Source organism: Mesoplodon mirus, assembly GCF_964341445.2.
Source record: "Mesoplodon mirus genome assembly, chromosome: 20".
NCBI lineage: Eukaryota > Metazoa > Chordata > Mammalia > Artiodactyla > Ziphiidae > Mesoplodon > Mesoplodon mirus.
This window is the reverse complement of record NC_138996.1, coordinates 11,653,219-11,672,591: the sequence shown is the minus strand read 5'-3', so window position 1 is coordinate 11,672,591 and position 19,373 is coordinate 11,653,219. Positions and strand designations below refer to the sequence as shown.

Below are 19,373 nucleotides of genomic sequence, written 5' to 3'. Positions count from 1 at the left end.
ACTCAGCATCGCCTGGATGCGCTGGGTCTCAGAACTAGCAGCCAGGGAACCTGGGTCCTCCTTTGGAACCCCAGATCTAGGCACTGCGGCCAGAAGCCATTTCCGAAGCCATGGGCTGAACGACGTGGAGTTGGACTTTTCCTAGCACGCATCTGCTGAGCTCTGGGAGCTGCCTTTCTTAACCAGAGCAGACAGGGAGCCCACAACACAGTCCGCAGCTGCCAACACCTGTCCCCAACAAGTATCCACCCCTTTTAGCATGTGGTCACCAATCAGGGTTCATGCCAGATCTTTTTCCAGTCCTTTCTAGTGCTTTTGGGGGTCTGGAGGGAAAAAAAGGAGGCAAGTCCCTCAGTTAGGGGCAGGTTCTAGATGATGCCCGGGGGAGGAGATGCCAGGCCCGCACCCGGGGACGCACAAACGGCTTAAAGACAATTTCAGCTCTAGCTTATTTAATCCTAAGGTTTTGTACAAGTCGCATCCTACAAGTGGCAGATCCCCAAAGTCACAGAGCCCTAGGGTTCCCTGGCTGCCCTAACAGCTCTGGAAGCCGGAGGACAGATGTTTTCCGTCAAGCCGTGGATACGGCGGCGCACCTGGATTATCCCCCATCACCCGGGGACCTCACCACGTATTCGGGGGTGCTAATTACTAAGCCAAGTACCAAGTCCAAATGGCCGGGGAGTGAGAGGGTGGAAGCTGCCTCCGCCCTCGTAGCACCCGGAGGACCGGGCAAGCTGTGGCGGAGAAATCACAGCGTCTCACTGCCCCGGATGTGTCAGCAATCACCTCCGAGGTAGGTCCCAGAAGCCCCCGCTCTCTGGCCTGAGGCCGGCACCACGGGTCACCCCTGAGAGCTAAGCCACGCGGCGGGCAGGGAGCGATGTTAGAAGGCAGCAGCTTCTGCAGCAGAGTAGGGGCGGATCACAGCCGGGCAGAGGGCCCGCCTCCCCCGCCCCGAAACCAGCAGACAGGGAGGGAGGGCAGGGGGTCTGAGGGAGGGGGAGGGCGGGCTTCGCTACCAACCTGAGACGTTGACGGAGAAGTAGGTGGTATCGCTGCCCGAGGGGCTGCTGGTCACACAGGCGTAGAGGCCGGAGTCGGCGGGCACGGAGTCCCGCACCTCCACCTCCTCCCCCGTGATGCGGGTGCGGTTGCTTTCCACCAGCTGCACCCCGTCCCGCAGCCAGTTGATGCTCTGCACATCGTCCCGCAGCCGACAGCGGAGCTGCAGCAGGTCACCGGGGTGGACCAGGAGGGACTCCACTTCCACGGGGGCTCCCCAGGGCTGGGCTGCTGCCGCCACAGGGGCCGGGAAGAGGAAGCGAGGCGGGGGGGGGGGAGGGGGGAAAGACAAAGGGCATTATGCCAGCCGCACTGAGCTGCAGCATCCCAGGGGCTACGGAGCTGGGGAGGTGGGAATGGGAAGACGGGTCAGTCGGGAGACGGCTGGCTACCTGGGCACCCCCACCGCTTCTCCTCCACCCCACTCCTCCAGAGGGCAAAGGAAGAAAGAGGCAAAGTTAGGAAGCAGCTGCAGCAGCATTAAGCGGTTCAAGGTTCGTTTCTCTCCATCCTAGGGGGGGCAGCCGGCCCTTCCCAGGACCCCTGTGCGTCCAGAGTGTCCCCTCCCCACACACTCAGCTCTTTGCCAAGAGTGGCCACTTCTCAGGGGAACACCCCGTTTGCTTCTGGCTGGGGCAGCCTTACCCCTTTCTCTCGGAACCGTTGAACAAACCCCCCTGCCACAAACCCAGCAGCCCCCGTCCACGTGGGGGGCAGTTTGTCATGGGGGGTGTCTGGGTTCAAGTGATTCAGCACTGGGGGGATCTGAGCCCCGCAATGGGTCTGATGCACAGGGTGCATATGTGGGAGAGACAGCCCAAGGGAAGGTCAGCTCAGGGGAGCCTCTAGCTAACAGGTGTTGGGCCAGAGGATTCGGACCTTTTGACTATATTAGGAACGGAGGCCGGCAGCTGCCACAAAACCCACACTTGCTCTGGCAGCAAAAGCCATCGCACACAAAGCTCCTTTCTCCTCATCCCACTGCAGGGCTCCCCCTCTCCAGCCCCCCACCTTCCTCTCCCCTGCCCTCCCCCCCGACACACGGGCACACACATCTACTCCCCCTCACCTCTCCTTCCCCGGAGTCTGGGGATCCGCACACCCATCCCTGTCCACCAGCTACACTGCACTCACGCTAACAAGAAGGCCTGAGGCCGGACACAGAAAGAGGCCACCCTCCCAGGCGGACCCCTCTGCACTAACAAGGGGGAAACGCAGCTCCTAGTTCCTCTTGGGACGTGCAAGCCTGCTCTCGGCATCATCTGCCCACTGTCCATGGCCCACCAGAAGAACACACCTGCTGCAGCTCCCATCTACCACCTGACTAGTTTCTGCTGCCTTTCGGAATCTTCCCTCTTTCTCACCATGGATTCATCATCAGAGGCTCGCCAGGGGGCCCCCTGCCCTGCAGGCCCCTGACGCGTGAGGCTCTGAAAGGCACCTGGCTCCACCGCCCGGCCGGGCCTTGCATCCCTGCCTGGTGCTGTTCACACACCCTCCGGTTCTCAGCCTGGCTGGAAACTGCCTCAAACCCTTCCTCTTTCTTTTTTGTTTGTTTGTTTGTTGTTTTGGCCACGCTGCTACGTGGGATCTTAGTTCCCTGACCAGGGATTGAACCCGCACCCCCTGCATTGGAAGCTCAGAGTCTTAACCACTGGACCACCAGGGAAGTCCCTCAAAGCCCTTTCTGACTCCACGCTGGGTCAGGTGCTCTCCCCTCTCACCCTGAAGGAAAGTCCCCTTTCTCGACTGGGTTGTGAGTGCGGGGACGTGTCACGTTTACCTTCAAATCCCAGCACCCAGTAGGGCCCTGGCACATGACAGCTGGCAATAAACGCACGATAAATAACGTAACAATGATGCACTGTCTCTTCCTCATCTTCCCTTCCAAACTTCCTCTTCTCCTTCACCATCTCATTTGAAAAGACTCTTTCTGAAGTCCCAAACAGGTTTCTTCTAGAAACCTCACCAATGAAGAAATGAGTGTCCTGGGAGCCAAGGACTAACAGTAGTTTTGCTCAGAGGGGCCTCGGATAAGGCTCAGAGGCCAAGGCTGCAGGCCCCGGCACCCTTCGACCCAAGGGCTCTGTCTTAAATTTGGGGTAAATATGGAGTCATCAGAAAGGGAGGGCTGCTTTAAAAGGGTTTGAAAGCCACTAGGCCCGCACTCGTTTATTTCTGTGAGTCAGGTCAAGAGGAACACCACAAAGGTGAGCAGACCACACAACTCATTAAATATAAGCTTTTGTGGGTCTTGAAAAAAAAAGTTATTCTTTCCATTTTTAATGGTTTGTGGTTTTGCCAAAAGAAGGTAGAAGAAAAGCCGTTCAGACTTGACCCTTAAGGAAAACAGAAGACGCTCCTGTGGATCAAATCTTATTTCCCTGCAATGACCTCACTGATTAAATATTTTGCAGCTCGTGATCTGTACCAGCCGTTGGTCAAACAGTAAACTCCGGTAAACTCAAATTCTTAGCCTCTGGCATCACAGCCTATTTTGACAGGTCCCAGAAACAAAAAGGTAGCAAGGAGCACACATGGGCATTTCCCCAGGAGAAAGCAGCAAAGGGAGACTGGTCCTGCTGGGACCAAGCTCTGGCTGATTCTAGCTTGGATCTAAAACTTCCCGCTCATTCCAACCAGGACGTGCGAACAAAACTCTTGTACGTGGTCTATTAAAGCCTCAAGAGCCAGCTTTCTTGTCCCTGCCGCTGGAGGTAAAGCTCCCCCTGATGTTCCAGGCCCTGGTGAGCTAGTCCCATTCATTCTCCTGATCAGTATCCTATGCTGTGTAGAGGATGTATTCTAACCCCGTGCTTGGCATTCAACACTCGTCACAGTCTGTTCCCACCTCCACATGCGACCTTCTCGTCCCCACTTTTTGCTCCAAGTCTGAATGTTTCCTGTACGAACTAACTTACTTATGCCCCACAATGAAACTTACTTCTGCTCAAGACTGCCAGGCATCTCTCTAGAGCCCTCCTACCCACCTACTCAAAGTGCACCATCCAAGACACCCAGGAAGCCTTCTGCTGGCACGAGTGTCTCTACCCTCATTTTCTGTACAACCGTAACTGTCTGAACCACAAAGATGCACACTCAATTCCATACCATGCTGCACTGTTGCTTTTTCAAACAACTTTATTGAGGTAATAATTCACATACCATAAATTATTATTTATTCACATAAATTCACCCATTTAGAGTGTATCATTCAATGCTTTTTAGTATATTCACCGAATTATGCAGCAATCACCACCATCTGACTTTAGGACATTTGCATCACCCCCAAAAGAAACCCTGTACCCATGAGAAGTCACTCACTGTCCTCTCCCCCTCCCCCAGTCTAGGCAACCACTGATCTGCTTTGTCTGTATAGATTTGCCTACACTGGATAGTTCATATCAATGGATTTGTACAATATACAGTCTTGTGTGTCCTCCTTCTTTCTTTTAGCACGTTTTCATGGTTCTTCCATGTTGTATCATGTCTCAGTACTTCATTCCTTTTAATGGCCAAATAATATTCCATTGAGTGGATATACCACATTTTATTAATCCATTCATTGGTTGATGGAAACCTGGGTGCACTGTTTCCTAACTGTCAAAAGTGTCCATGTCTCGCCTAAGAAATAGCCAGCAACTCAGAGCAGAATTGCCTATCATAGTTTTTTCCACAGTGCCTAACCATGTCAGAAACTCAGAAAATACTCAGTAGGCCTTCAGCTGAAGTTCGCATCTGGCACAGACTAATTTTTGGAAGAACCAAAAACCAGCTGACGGCTCTTGGGTGATTTTTTTCATGGCTAATGGTGCTCTCGGATGTGTGTCAAAGTCTCGATTTACAAAGCAGGTAAACGCCGCTTTCTTTTAGGAGGTGATGGAATGGTAATGGACTGCTTGCTGCTGCTGGTTTACCGGGCCCTGCCCCTCTACGTCACCACCTGGAGTAGCAGCCCCGACCTTGGAGACTCCTCTGTAAGGCGGCTGATGCAGGACATCACTGCTCACCGGCCGCCTGCGACAATCACGTCACTACTCTCCATTCTCTTTTGGTCTTTCCAGGGTCCCCCATTTATGCCCTCATTGGAAAGGCCCTTGTATCTGTGGCTCCACCTCTACTGAGCTGGCCTTTCTCTGGCCGAGACCCATGGACCAGGGCTCTACGTGTTGTTAGCAGTCAAGAAAGGAGCCAACTGACAGCTTTACTGGACTGGCCATGAACGATGAAGGAGAGAAAGCAGTTTATTGCTCAGCAACTTGGAAAGACATTCCAACTCTTGGAGCACGTGATGAATTGGAATGGGGATGCTGAGGGAGACGGCAAACCCACACACGTGCTTTATGTGTCCCACGCTTCCTGAGAGATGGGGAACAGAGGCTGGAGGACATTTGGTATCTGGATTCCGTGGTGACCAGGCTCTGGGTGCAGTGCGCTTGGAGTGCACTGTGGGAAAACAGTGCATCATGCTTCCACACCCACATCAAAGTCACTACCATCACCACCGGCAGCTAGATGGTTAGGCTTAGGGTTAGGGCTGGACTTGACTTGCACACCCTTAGAGGATTAAGGCCGTCAACAACTTGGCTATCTCTCCAGAAGACAAGGAGAGGACAAAGGCTCCTGCATAGCTGCCTGAATCTGGGGCTCAGGAGCACTGTGGTCCTGGGCAGCTCCTGGGATGGTACAGCTGGCAGGTGGACTGTGGAAGGCTGTGCAGGCTGGACCTGGTACCTCCTTTAGTGGGAGGGAAAGGGATTCAACCCAATCCTGCTTCTCTCATGGAGCCCCTCCATCCCCCAGGGGGAATTAGGAGCAGACAGGGGACCCAGACTTTTTAGTAATCCTCAAGGAAGCAGCCAGAGGTGAGGGGCAGTGCCCTCAAGTCTAGGAACATGATTAACGTTAACGGGGCCCTACTGTGTCCCTCTCCCTTCCTACTTTTCCTCCAAAATACCAGGGTTTTCTAATTCCCAACAAGCCAACAGGATGTAGCATTTGGCTTATGGCAGGACTGGCAGAAATCTGCCACTGTCATCTAGCAGGCAGTTCTGCTAGGGTTCATCAGATCAGATCCAAGTTCTTGATTCTAGACTCTGAGCCTTCTGCCAGCCATGGGCACCGTGTAGGGTAGGGAATGGCCTTGAGGAGGCTCAAATCCATACAAACGCTGTCATTAGAAGATGAAACCCCAGTTTCCAAAAATCCAAGAAGACAGAGGCTTTCTCCAGAATGGCTGTCATTGGGTGTCTCTGTGAGCCCCTGTTACTGTGCAAAGAGATGTAAAGGATTAAACTAAGCAGCAGAAGAGCTGGTTAGCCTTGTGCTAACCAGGGTGATAAGATTTATGCGATACTTGATCATACAACACGAGGCAACGGGAGAAGAATCCGAGAGCCCAGGACAGCTGATCCAGCACAGGCTCTGAGGCTTCAGAACTCAAGTATTGGTAGTCAGGGCGGACGGTGATGTTCACAGCACAGGGGAACATGACGGTAGGGAAAGGGAGCGAAACTCTGGGGAGAGTGGAAAAGGATGAGGTGCTTATGAGCAGTGCTGTGCCTCGGGATGAAGGGGATGGGAGATGAGGAAGGGGATGGGAGATGAGGAGGGAGATGGGAGATGAGGAGGGAGATGGGAGATGAGGAAGGGGATGGGAGATGAGGAAGGAGATGGGAGATGAGGAGGGGGATGGGAGATGAGGAAGGAGATGGGAGATGAGGAGGGGGATGGGAGATGAGGAAGGAGATGGGAGATGAGGGGGAGATGGGAGATGAGGAGGGGGATGGGAGATGAGGAGGGAGATGGGAGATGAGGAAGGGGATGGGAGATGAGGAGGGGGATGGGAGATGAGGAAGGGGATGGGAGATGAGGAGGGGGATGGGAGATGAGGAAGGGGATGGGAGATGAGGAGGGAGATGGGAGATGAGGAAGGAGATGGGAGATGAGGAGGGGGATGGGAGATGAGGAAGGGGATGGGAGATGAGGAAGGGGATGGGATATGAGGAGGGAGATGGGAGATGAGGAGGGAGATGGGAGATGAGGAAGGAGATGGGAGATGAGGAGGGGGATGGGAGATGAGGAAGGAGATGGGAGATGAGGGGGGGATGGGAGATGAGGAGGGAGATGGGAGATGAGGAGGGAGATGGGAGATGAGGAGGGAGATGGGAGATGAGGAGGGAGATGGGAGATGAGGAGGGAGATGGGAGATGAGGAAGGAGATGGGAGATGAGGAAGGAGATGGGAGATGAGGAGGGGGATGGGAGATGAGGAGGGGGATGGGAGATGAGGAAGGGGATGGGAGATGAGGAGGGAGATGGGAGATGAGGAGGGAGATGGGAGATGAGGAAGGAGATGGGAGATGAGGAGGGGGATGGGAGATGCGGAGGGGGATGGGAGATGAGGAGGGGGATGGGAGATGAGGAGGGGGATGGGAGATGAGGAAGGGAATGGGAGATGAGGAAGGAGATGGGAGATGAGGAGGGAGATGGGAGATGAGGAAGGGGATGGGAGATGAGGAAGGAGATGGGAGATGAGGAGGGAGATGGGAGATGAGGAAGGGGATGGGAGGTGAGGAGGGAGATGGGAGATGAGGAGGGAGATGGGAGATGACGAGGGGGATGGGAGATGAGGAAGGGGATGGGAGATGAGGAAGGAGATGGGAGATGAGGAGGGAGATGGGAGATGAGGAAGGGGATGGGAGATGAGGAGGGAGATGGGAGATGACAAGGGGGATGGGAGATGAGGCCAGAATGCATGGCCTCCTTGGAACAAAAGAAAACATAGTAGAAAACAGCCCCCCAAATGATTTCAACTTATAAGGTGGGGGATAGAACAGAACCCCTCAAGAAGTCCCAGGGAACACATTTCTCTGCAGAGACTGTGAATGCAGGCCTTTCATGCCACAAGGATGAATATACCTGAACATGTATTACTGAAATACCATTTCACCAGCCCTGGTCCCATAAGAACCAGTTCGGTCTGGAAGTCATCCATCCCTGAGCCTCACAACTTTGCACGAACCCAGGAAGGAATAATAACATACTTGCATAGTGCTTTGCAACTGACCACGCACCTCCCCGTATATTATCTTGGGATCCTTGAACAACTCTGAAAACAGTAACACCAGTATGGGCAGTATGCTTACTATATACATCCCACATCCCGTGAACACTTTTAACACACACTATCACTGAATCCTCACAGCAACCCTATGAGGTTGATAACCACTCTTTTTTTTTTTTTTTGCGGTACGCGGGCCTCTCACTGCTGTGGCCTCTCCCGTTGCGGAGCACAGGCTCCGGACGCGCAGGCTCAGCGGCCATGGCTCACGGGCCCAGCCGCTCCGCGGCACGTGGGATCTTCCCGGACCGGGGCACGAACCCACGTCCCCTGCATCGGCAGGCAGACTCTCAACCACTGCGCCACCAGGGAAGCCCGATAACCACTCTGATCTCTACCCTGTGGGTGCAGAACTGACAACTGCTCCACAACCCTGTGGAGTGGGTACTATCACCCTCATTTTACAGAGGGGACCCTGAGGCACCTGGAGGCTCAGGATGTGTCCAAGATGGCCCACCTAGTCAGTTAAGTGACTGAGCAGGAATTCGCACCCAGGTGGCCTGGCTCTCTGCAATCCCCACACATCTGGAGCCCAGGTCTACCGCTTTGAAAGGCAGCCCTTATTTTCATTGTCTTTGCAATCCTTGATTTCCAGAAGACAATGGAAACGCTTTCTGGTCGGCCCCAGGGTCCTGTCTGATGGCGCCCATGTCTCCTACCTTCTCACAGGGGATTCTGCAGTTGGGTGCTTTGGCTTCATCCTTCCCTTTGCATCCGCCCCACAACTACTGCTTTATAACTCTGTTTTCTTACTTACAAATGTACTTTCCCAGCCATGCTGAGCTACTCAGAGTTGAGGAGGTGTGACTGTGCACACGTGGCAGATGAGGAAATTGTGGAGTGGGTGCGGTGGCACCGGGACAGTGGCAGACCAGGACCAACAGTCATGCCCTATTTCGGTATGGCACCTGATACTTTACAAGGCGCGTTTATCCACATTCGTGTTCATTTGCATTTATTCCGTTTAGACACAAGACAATGGAGGCAGAGACTTCTCCCAAAGTCACAAAACAGGGCTCAGCACTGGCTCCAGGTGCTGGGTCTGCTGGGTCCTGGGCCCTTCACCCAGCACACATGGCATCGGGAGGTACCTACAGCTCTGCCTTGGCCACAGGTACGTGGCACGACCCCTCCCTCCTGCCTGGGTCCCTGGCTCAATCCCTGACACCTTCTCTGGTCCCAACCCCTCCCTCTCGAGTGCAGCTTACAGCTGAACTGATGCCCTCCGATGACCCCTGCCTGATCCATTGAGATGATCCAGAACGTGAGGCAAAGAGGCTGGCCACCCCTTCCCTTGGGCCAGCTCTCCTGATTACACATCCTGAGTGTCGCACTCCTGGACCTCTGCATCTCATCCCCTCAGGCCCCCCGAGAGCGCAGTTTGTGTCCCCCTCCTCCAGGACCTGGGGGTCTCTCAGCTACCTCCTCCCACCAGCTCTTCTGGTTCCACCTCTGCAGCCAATACCCTCACTGCCCTTTATTTTGCTTTCTCCTAAAACACCTTGTTTTCCTCTCTCTCCACCACTTCCCCAGACGTGAAAACTCATTCTCCGGAGACTTCTGGGGCTCTGTTCCTCCTCTCATTTGTAATGTGACATAGAAAATAAGCTTGTGGTTACCACGGGGTGAGGGATAAATTGGGAGATTGGGATTGACATATACATATTTCTATAATAAAACAGATAATTAATAAGGACCTACGTTATAGCACAGAGAACTCTACAGAATACTCTGTAATGGCCTACATGGGGAAAAGAATCTAAAGAAGAATGGATATATGTATAACTGATTCACTTTGCTGTATACCTGAAACTAACACAACATTGTACATCAACTGTACTTCAATAAAAATTAAAAAAAAAAATTCATGGCTTTATCGTGCACTCATTCAAGCTGCTCAGCTGAGGGCTGGTCCGTAAGTATATGTCTTATCTACCCTCTGAGATCAGGTGTGGTGTCATGCCTATGCCGCACTCCGAAGGGGAAGGGTGTAGGGCTTGAATAACCAGCCCTCCACAAATCCAGGCGTGTTGTCTCGGGCAGGGGTTCTCCATTGCTGTCATCCCTATGAAATCCTTTTTGCTTTTGCGTCTCTGGGTTGAGAAAGTGAGGAGAGAAGGGCCATCCTCTTCGGTAACGTGGGGAACTGGTGGTCCAGGAATGTTTACAGTCTTGGCACAAACGCCCCAGAGATAAATGAGGGGGCAATTGTGGGTGGGGGAGGAACTCGGGGTGGCTTTGAAAGCAACTTAAAAGAAACACAGAACAGCCCAGTGGGGCTCCGGGAGCCCTCGGCCGAGGTTTTTATTACGTTACTTTGGCTTTGAAATGGAACTGAAAACTTACTTTAGTCTGGCAAGGCCAGGTCAGAGGGGGTTCTCACCGAAATCCCAGGGGGCCACGGTGGGAGGGTCCATGGAGGAAGCCCTCCAGATGTGAGATTCCCTGGACGCGAGGCATCCCCGACGTGCAGGGAGAGCTGCAGAAATGGGGCGCATGGGCATGGGTGGGAGGGGAGCCGGGGACACCAAATCAATTAGCGGGGCCTGACACCCAGATCCAGCCGTGTTCCCCGGGACCCTGACCCAGGGAGATCTGGAGTGTAGGGTTTGTTTTTTGTTTTTTGTTTTTAATAGGAAAAGGGACAGAAATAAGAAGAAGCATTTTGCATGCAAATGGGCCACTGCCAGAAGAGCCCATTAAAATGTAAAGACTCCACGTTCAGACTGACAAAACGGTGCAAACTGCTGTGTTTGCCAGAGAGGCTGCAATACAGCTCCCACAAAGGGGCCCGGCAACAATGGGAGCTGAATGGCCTCAGTCAGCAGGTCCCCTCTCGCGTTGCCATGGGGACCCCACCAGGGCTTACTAAAGGTATTTCCTGAGGAGAAAGGCAGTGCACACATGCCCAGGCAGCCCAGCTAATCCTGACAGGAAGCCATCGCCATTCAGCAGCCCAGGGGCTTGGGGCTGGGAGGTGTGTTTTGTTTTTATTAAAAAAAGATTTGGGGGCTTTTGTGTTGTCCCATCTCGTCACTGTAATTTAGCGCAGAGCCGCCTGTGCTGGCCAAAGCCACGGCCAGGGCCCTGCACCCACCCCAAGACCCCCCAAAACCAGCTCCGCAGGAAGTGGTTGGGCAGGGGAGGCCCAGCATTCTGTGCAAACCTTCCCGAAGATGTGTCGACGGGTAACCCAGCATCAAAGTGGAGTCTGGGGTTCAAGCCCCAGTGCTGGGCTCCAGCTGATGCCTCCTTGGTACCTGTACTTTCTTCCCTCCTAGGGATTGGGTAACACCCACCCCTCCCCAATACCTCCCACCACGAGGAGAACACTTTCAGGCTGGGGAGAGGGCTGTAATTACGTGATTAACAAAGGAATGCGCCCAGGAGTTGTTTTTAAAAGAAATCTCCCCTCTTCCTCTCTCCCCAATGTTTACAGACGCACTCTGGGCAGAGCCCAAAAGAAAAATGCGTCCTCCACCCATTTCCCAAAAGGATTCCCGGTACCCTTGGCTGCTCTACCTTACCTGGAAGAGAGCGCTGCTCGGGAAAGGGGCAAGTTCACCTAAGACGTGCAGGAAGAAGCGTAAAGAGCAAAGGTAGGTGCCTTGCAGCTACCGGGAAGGGAGATCCTCAGCTCCCGGTTCCTAGAAGTTTGTGTCACCGGCTCACATTTGGCACCAGAGGAATCAGCCTTGGCAGATTCAGGGAAGAAAGCCAACAACACAGCTGGCGGTGGAGACAGAAATTCCTGTGTGACAACTGCCCCCCTCGGACACAGTTTAGGGTAAATTAACATTTCCTGAGCAAACTTGTATGTGGAAGGAGCTGGCCTCGGTGAAGAGGATAAACTGAAGGGGGCTCCACCCACCCAGGCCTGTGTGTTGGCAGAACCCATGCTCCTGCCTCGAGACCTTCCCCGCAAAATGTTTTGAACCGGGTATTTTGATAGAATCAGAGGGATCGTTTGGGCAGCATTAAGACTGTGCCTCACCGCTGCCCTGGGCGCCCCGGAAGCTTCTAGAGCCATGTTCGGTGGGGGGGGGGTCCTATTTTGGGAAAAGAAGCTGGAGAGCCTTGTTCATTGATGGAAAACTTCCCCCAAAGACCTGCAAGCCCAGTAAGGACACTTGTATGGGCTGTAAGCACAGGGGGTCTGGACCCTCAGCTGGGGGACTTCTCCTGCCTTTATTACAATCACGTCCTAAGCTCAAAGCAAAAGTACCACCGGCCACCAACTGTGACAACACAGAAGTAAGAACACCTTCCCCTGAGCCGTCAGGGAAAAGCTGGACAACTAGCTGAAGTGGGGTGTGCGTGCGTGCGTGTGTGTGTGTGTGTGTGTGTAGGGGTCCCGCTGCTCGAAGGGGAACTCAGACCCTCCCACCACTGGCCCAGAGCCCAGGCCTCCCAGCCATGTGTCTGCAGCTGTGACCTGTCAGGCACTTCCTGGTCTGGGTTCTGTAATGGAAAGCTCATTAAGAGTGGGGGAAGGAGGACGGCCAAGAGGTAGCCCTGCAGCTCCCAATCCGCCGGGCGCTGACCTTAGAGTCCGGTCAGGTTCCTGGAAGAAAAGAATGTATGGCTCTCCCCCCACCCCTCCCCCTCCCAGGGCCTCGGCCTCCCCTCCCCCATGCTCCTCGAGCTGGTTTGGGGAAGGAAGCATCAGTAGCTGCGTAGGAAAACGCTGCCGCTCCCTAAACTTGCTGATGAATTAGTCGAGGCCACAGCTGTTTCAGAATTTGCCTTTTGCCCCCCTCCCCAAACCTCAGTGGGTGCTTGAGAGCACACGCACCAGGGCTATCAGCACCCCTCCGGCTCTGTGCCACCTTCCCTCCCTGGCTGGTCCCGTGGCTGCAACGGTGGGTCTGGGTCACCGGGCCCAGTGCAAGGACGATCACCACCCACTGCAATGGAGAAAGGAAGGGACTCTTCATAAAGTGACCTATTTTTTTCAATGTTAAAGAAACATCCCTTATTTTTACATTAGGAGAATTAGACATCCTTTGTCTAATGGACATCTAAAGGATGTCCATTAGACATCCTTTTATTTATTTTTTTTGGCCACGCCATGCAGCTGGCGGGACCTCAGTTCCCCGACCAGGGATCGAACCCGGGCTCTCGGCGGGGAAAGCGCAGAGTCCTAACCACTGGACCGCCAGGGAAGTCCCAATAGACATCCTTTTAAAAGGAAATGGTGTAAAAGGTGGTTGCCAGGGGCTGGAGGAGAGAAGACTGGGGAGTTACATGTTTAACAGGTAGAGTTTCAGTCAGGAAGGTGACAAGTTCTGGAGATGGACAGTGGTGATGGTTGCACAGCAACATGAATGTACTTAATGCCAAGGACCTGTACGCTTAAAAATGGTTGAGTTTTATAATATATATATTTTATCACAATAAAAAAAAGTACCGGTAGTGGACAGTGTTGGTTTTTTAAAGATGTTCTTATGTGGCAAAATAAATTGTCAACCCAAAATATCGGGGAGGAAATTTGACCCATGAAACCTAAAAATCTGGGGCCAATGGTCTGTTCCACAGACTGGCAGGAAAGTGATGGCCCAGAGGACCCACTGACTTACCACGTATTCATTCTTCTCTCTCTCCTCCTTCACACATACCGTGAAAGTAGAGCATTTACTACTGTTTTCAGAAACTAAAAGAGCGTGGTTTGGGGATATTTCTCCCTGAGATGGAATGGCACTCAGGCAGAGAGCAGGTAGGAGAACCAGGACCAAAGGCTGCTTGGAGGGCCAATGTCTACACTGGGGAGTCCTGTGCTCGGACAAGCTGGGTGATCTTGAACAATGAGCCTCCTGCGGGAGATCCCTACCCTGGGCAATGTCCACATTCCGGGTGTCCTAAGGGATGAGAGCCTCGTTTGAAATCCTTGTGAAAACCACACAGTACCAAACTCTGCTTGAGCCCCAGGTGGCTGTAACTGGCTGGGAGCAGCAGAAGGAGTATCTGAGTGGAAGTCACTGGGATGACTGGCCCTGCCACTCCTGTGTGACCCGGCCACATCATCTCCCCTCTCGGCCTCCGTGTCCTCAACTGTGAGATGCGAAGGCTGACTGGACAAGCTCTAGGCAACTCCAACAGCTCTAAGCAACATTCTACGTTTCAGCTGGGCCTTGGGAGTTGAGTACCACTCACTACATCCCCTCTGGCCTCCACCAGCACAGGCGGCCCTCTGCCATGAGGGAGGGCAGGAGACTGCAAGTTAATTTTCCTTAAGAAGAGGGGAGGGGACTCCCCTGGCGGTCCAGTGGTTAAGATGAGTGGTCCCACTGCAGGGGGTGCGGGATCGATCCCTGGTCGGGGAACTAAGATCCCACATACCATGTGGTAAGGCCGAAAAAAAAAAAAAGACACATGGGACTTCCCTGGTGGCGCAGTGGTTGAGAGTCCACCTGCCAGTGCAGGGGACACGGGTTCGGGCCCTGGTCCAGGAGGATGCCATGTGCCGCGGAGCAACTAAGCCCATGCACCACAACTACTGAGCCTGTACTCTAGAGCCTGTGAGCCACAGCTGCTGAGCCCATGTGCCACAACTACTGAAGCCCGCGCGCCTAGAGCCCGTGCTCCCCAACAAAGAGAGGCCACTGCAATGAGAGGCCCGTGCACCGCAACGAAGAGAGGGCCCTGCTTGCTGCAACTGGAGAAAAGCCCACGTGCAGCAACAAAGACCCAACACAGCCAAAAATAAATAAATAAATAAATAAATAAATAATAAACAAACAAATAAATAAGACACAAGGATGTAATGTACAGCAAGGAGAATATAGTCAATATTAAAAAAAGAAGAAGAAGAAGAGGGGATTCTCTTTTGGCCACAGAGCTACGGCCACCAGCACCTTCAACACGTCTCCCTTCATCTTTTCCCTCTGGCCCGAGATGTTCCAGAAGAATCCTCAGAGCCGAGGGTATGGAGTAGCTCAGAGGCTGTGACTGGCAGAAAGCTGGGAGCCCAGGTATTCTTCTAGGATTTATTTCACTGTCTTTTTTTGCGGTACGCGGGCCTCTCACTGCTGTGGCCTCTCCCGCTGCAGAGCACAGGCTCCGGACGCGCAGGCTCAGCGGCCATGGCTCACGGGCCCAGCCGCTCCGCAGCATGTGGGATCTTCCCAGACCGGGGCACGAACCCGTCTCCCCTGCATCAGCAGGCGGACTCTCAACCACTGGGCCACCAGGGAAGCCCCACTGTCCTTTTTTGATGCTCATGAGAGATTCCATGAGAACTCACTAGCTAAATAAATTTTTTAAATGGACTGTGAGTCTGAGGGTAGTGGGGAAAGGACATATGTTATGGAATAAATGCCTCTTCCAAGCGTACCCTTCAGGTATTACGCTTCAGGTAATATAGCCTTTAGAGTGCAAATAACATGGACGAAAGTTTTAGATGCCGAAGGGAGGACTTCATTCAGTACGTTAGTCAAAGAACCTGACTCTTCTAAGGTTTAAAAACTAATTCCTAAAACCGAAGGAAAATAAACCTTAATTCCCAAAGTCAACCCTGAAGTTGGATAATAAAGGGGCAGAGATTTCCGAATGCAAAAGGACCCTTCCAACGATGGGAGAGCTGATCCACATTCCAAAGGTGGTGATAACTGACTTAAAGCCCCAAGCGACACAGAATAAGGGCGTTCCAGGAAGAGGGTCTCCTTCCTTCCAGACAAGCTTTTAGACAACTTTCTACTCCTGGTCCATCCTTCCTCCAATAAGCCCCGGCCATCGGACTCAGCCCTCTTCTACTTCCTCCCCTCCCTCCCCTCCCAGTACAGGGGTTAGAGCCGTAGGCACTGATATTAAATAGACCTGAGTCGAACTCTAGCTACACCATTTATTTTAGCTGTTTAACCTGGCAAGTGTTCGTCTGACCTCTCTGTGTCAGTTTCCTAAACCGTGAAATGGACACACAGCACCTACCTTATAGACAATTAATTCTCAAAGTGTGGTCCCCGGATGGCAGTATCAGCATCCTCTGGGAACTTGTTAGAACCACCCAGCTCGGGCCCCGCTGCAGAATCCAGAGCCCTGGGGGTGGACTGTGGCAAAGGTTTTTTGTTTTTTTGTTGTTTTTTTTAAACTAATTAATTTATTTATTTTTGGCTGCGTTGGGTCTTTGTTGCTGTGTGTGGGATTTCTTTAGTTGCAGCGAGTGGGGCCTATTCTTCATTGGGGTGTGCGGACTTTTCACTGCTGTGGCTTTTCTTGTTGCTGGGCACTTGCTCTAGGCACGCAGGCTCAGCAGTTGTGGTGTGTGGGCTCAGCAGTTGTGGCTCGCAGGCTCTAGAGCACAGGCTCAGTAGTTGTGGCTTGCAGGCTCTAGAGTGCAGGTTCAGTAGTTGTGGTGCACGGGCTTAGCTGCTCTGTGGCATGTGGGATCTTCCCGGACTGGGGCTTGAACCCATGTCCCCTGCACTGGCAGGCAGATTCTTAACCACTGCGCCACCAGGGAAGTCCCCGCAAGGGGTTTTAACAAGCCCACTGGGTGATGTGCCTGCTGGGAAAACCTGAGGACCACTGCACTAAGTGATATAAAGGGCTCACTGTGGGGTAGCAATAATTATTTCTCACCTATTTTCCTTACCTTCCTATTGAAAAGGATTTCATTCCTATCTTCCCCTTTTTTAAAGCTAGAAATTGTAGGTATCTTTTTTTCCCTAGTTCCTTTATTATTTCAAAAAATTGGGGGGGGGAGTATAGTTGCTTGACAATGCTGTGTTAGTTTCTGCTGTACAGCGATGTGAATCTGTTAAACATATACATATAGCCACTCTTTTTAACATTCTTTTCCCAGATAGGCCATTACAGAGTACTGAGTAGAGTCCCCTGTGCTATACAGTAGGTCCTTACTAGTTGTAGGTATCTTTTTCAAAAAAGAAAATGGACGGTTACCTCGCTGTGCGTTCATGCATACATTCATTTCTTCAAAAAGTATTCATGGAGTGCCTGACGCGTATCAGACACTATTCGAAGGTGCCGGGGTAAACAAAGGACCGAACGACACCTCTGCCTTCATGATATACGTGTGCACACACGTCACAGCCCACAGACGACAGTCAACCTGCCTCTTCACTTTGGGGAAGAGGCCCTCGCCTGTGGCTTCAGATGTCCTCATAACCTGACTTGTATGTCCTTATTTGAGATTGTCACTGGATGACCTTTTTTTTTTTTTTTTGGCGGTATTCGGGCCTCTCACTGCTGTGGCCTCTCCCGTTGCGGAGCACAGGCTCCAGACACGCAGGCTCAGCGGCCATGGCTCACGGGCCCAGCCGCTCTGCGGCATGTGGGATCTTCCCGGACCGGGGCACGAACCTGTGTCCCCTGCATCAGCAGGCGGACTCTCAACCACTGCGCCACCAGGGAAGCCCCGGATGACGTTTTTTAGATGAGTCACTTATTGTATTTGCCTATGTGTAGTAAGAGCGACACTGGCCAGGGCTGGGCCTGACCCATGGCGAGGCTGGGGTAGGGTTGCCATATGTCCTGGGCCTCCCAGTCAAGAGGGGCCTCTGAGAATTTTTGTGTTTTCCCCAAAAGGGCACACAGATAGTTACTGACAGAACTGGAAGAAAATATTTACCAAGAAACTTGCAATAAATCTGTGTTCTATTCCTGGGGCACACCTCAGACAGTATACCACAAATTAATTAATTTTGAAAATCCTGTAATTATTTTGTGACTAGCCCAACTACATTGTATTATATATATTTTTGTTTAAAACATTAATTTGTTTGATGTAAACACTAAGAAAAACAAAATTTCAGGACCCTTGTGGGTTTTTTTTTTGCTTTTCTTCACGCTTTAAATATATATTTACTGGTAGCCTCAAAACAATGCTAATGCTTCAGGCTTGCTGAACCTTCTAACATGTTTATTTCTATCCATGAGACATTGTTGGACCATTTTAGAAACATTCCAGGTGGTTTACTGTGTCCGGGCAATACCACTATATTCTAGAATAAGTGTGACCTACAAGGAAAACTCAGGTGTGGCCTCTGATGCTTTAGAGACCTCTGATCCCAGACCTTCTCCAAGTAGGAGGTCTCAGCTACCATGTAAAAGGCAGCCTCAATGGGGTTTTCGTTCCATTGATTATTCTAAGCTAGGGAACCACTTTCATTAGGGCAGCTCATAGACCTATGACCGATGCATAACCTCGCAGCCAAGAGCAGAAGAATGTCACACAAGAAATGCACAAGCAAGTGTCTCCAGCTGCCTTTACCCCAATCACACACATGCACATACCACCCCAGAAGGGGAGGTGAAGCCTAATTCCTGTGAGATAAAAGGGACTGACCCAGCAGTGTTTAAATTCAAATGTTGGTCTGCCTGTATTTTGGGAAGAAACCCAGTTTGATAGAGGGACATACACTGGACAAAAAAATACTGGAGTCAGACCTACCTGAACCTGAATCCCACTTTCATTGCCTATCAACTAGATGACCTTAGACAAATTACTTAACTCCCTGAACCTCAGTTCCCTCATCTGATTTTGGAAATAAAACCTATGGCCAGGGCTTCCCTGGTTGCGCAGTGGTTGAGAGTCCACCTGCCGATGCAGGGGACACAGGCTCGTGCCCCGGTCCGGGAGGATCCCACATGCCGTGGAGCAGCTGAGCCCGCGAGCCATGGCCGCTGAGCCTGCGCGTCCAGAGCCTGTGCTCCGCCACGGGAGAGGCCACAACAGTGAGAGGCCCACATACCGCAAAACAAACAAACAAACAAACAAAAAACCTATGGCCATGGGATCAATGTAGAGGTAAAAATATGTAAAGGATGTGGAATGTGAAAATGTAATAAATAGTGTTTATTAATTATTAGTTTTAAAGACCTTTACTGGTATTACCTTTCTGGGGCTATTTGGTACTAGGTAATCACAGCTTTTAGAATGTAAGTATCCTTGGATACATGGGCAAATTTTATTTGTAAAAGTATGTTCACTTAAATGCAAACTATTGAAAATAACTTAAGTGTCCAACAGGAAAGGACTGGGTAAATAAATAAATTTGGCACACCCATACTACTACATAGTTACTTAAGCATGATGGAAACGTCTCTGCATGGCAAGACGTACCTGCTTACATTACAAACCAGTATATAACATATAAATTCCACTTTGAAAAGTTATGTTTGTATACATGCAGGAAAAAAAATCTATATAAATAGATTCACCAATAACA

The 19,373-nt window shown here is 51.8% G+C and overlaps 1 protein-coding gene across 12 annotated transcripts in view; it reads right to left on the bottom strand.

The window, feature by feature from the left end:
- FGFR1 (fibroblast growth factor receptor 1) overlaps positions 1-19,373 on the bottom strand; it is a 49,484-nt gene that overhangs the window by 13,625 nt on the left and 16,486 nt on the right. For 7 of the 12 annotated variants that reach the window (XM_082608373.1, XM_082608374.1, XM_082608369.1 and 4 more), the window contains exon 3: positions 1,027-1,293. The exons of the other annotated variants lie outside the window; for them this stretch is intronic. In XM_082608373.1, the coding sequence (XP_082464499.1) occupies positions 1,027-1,293 (267 nt within the window). The remainder of the gene's footprint in view (positions 1-1,026; positions 1,294-19,373) is intronic. 12 annotated transcript variants of the gene reach the window in all.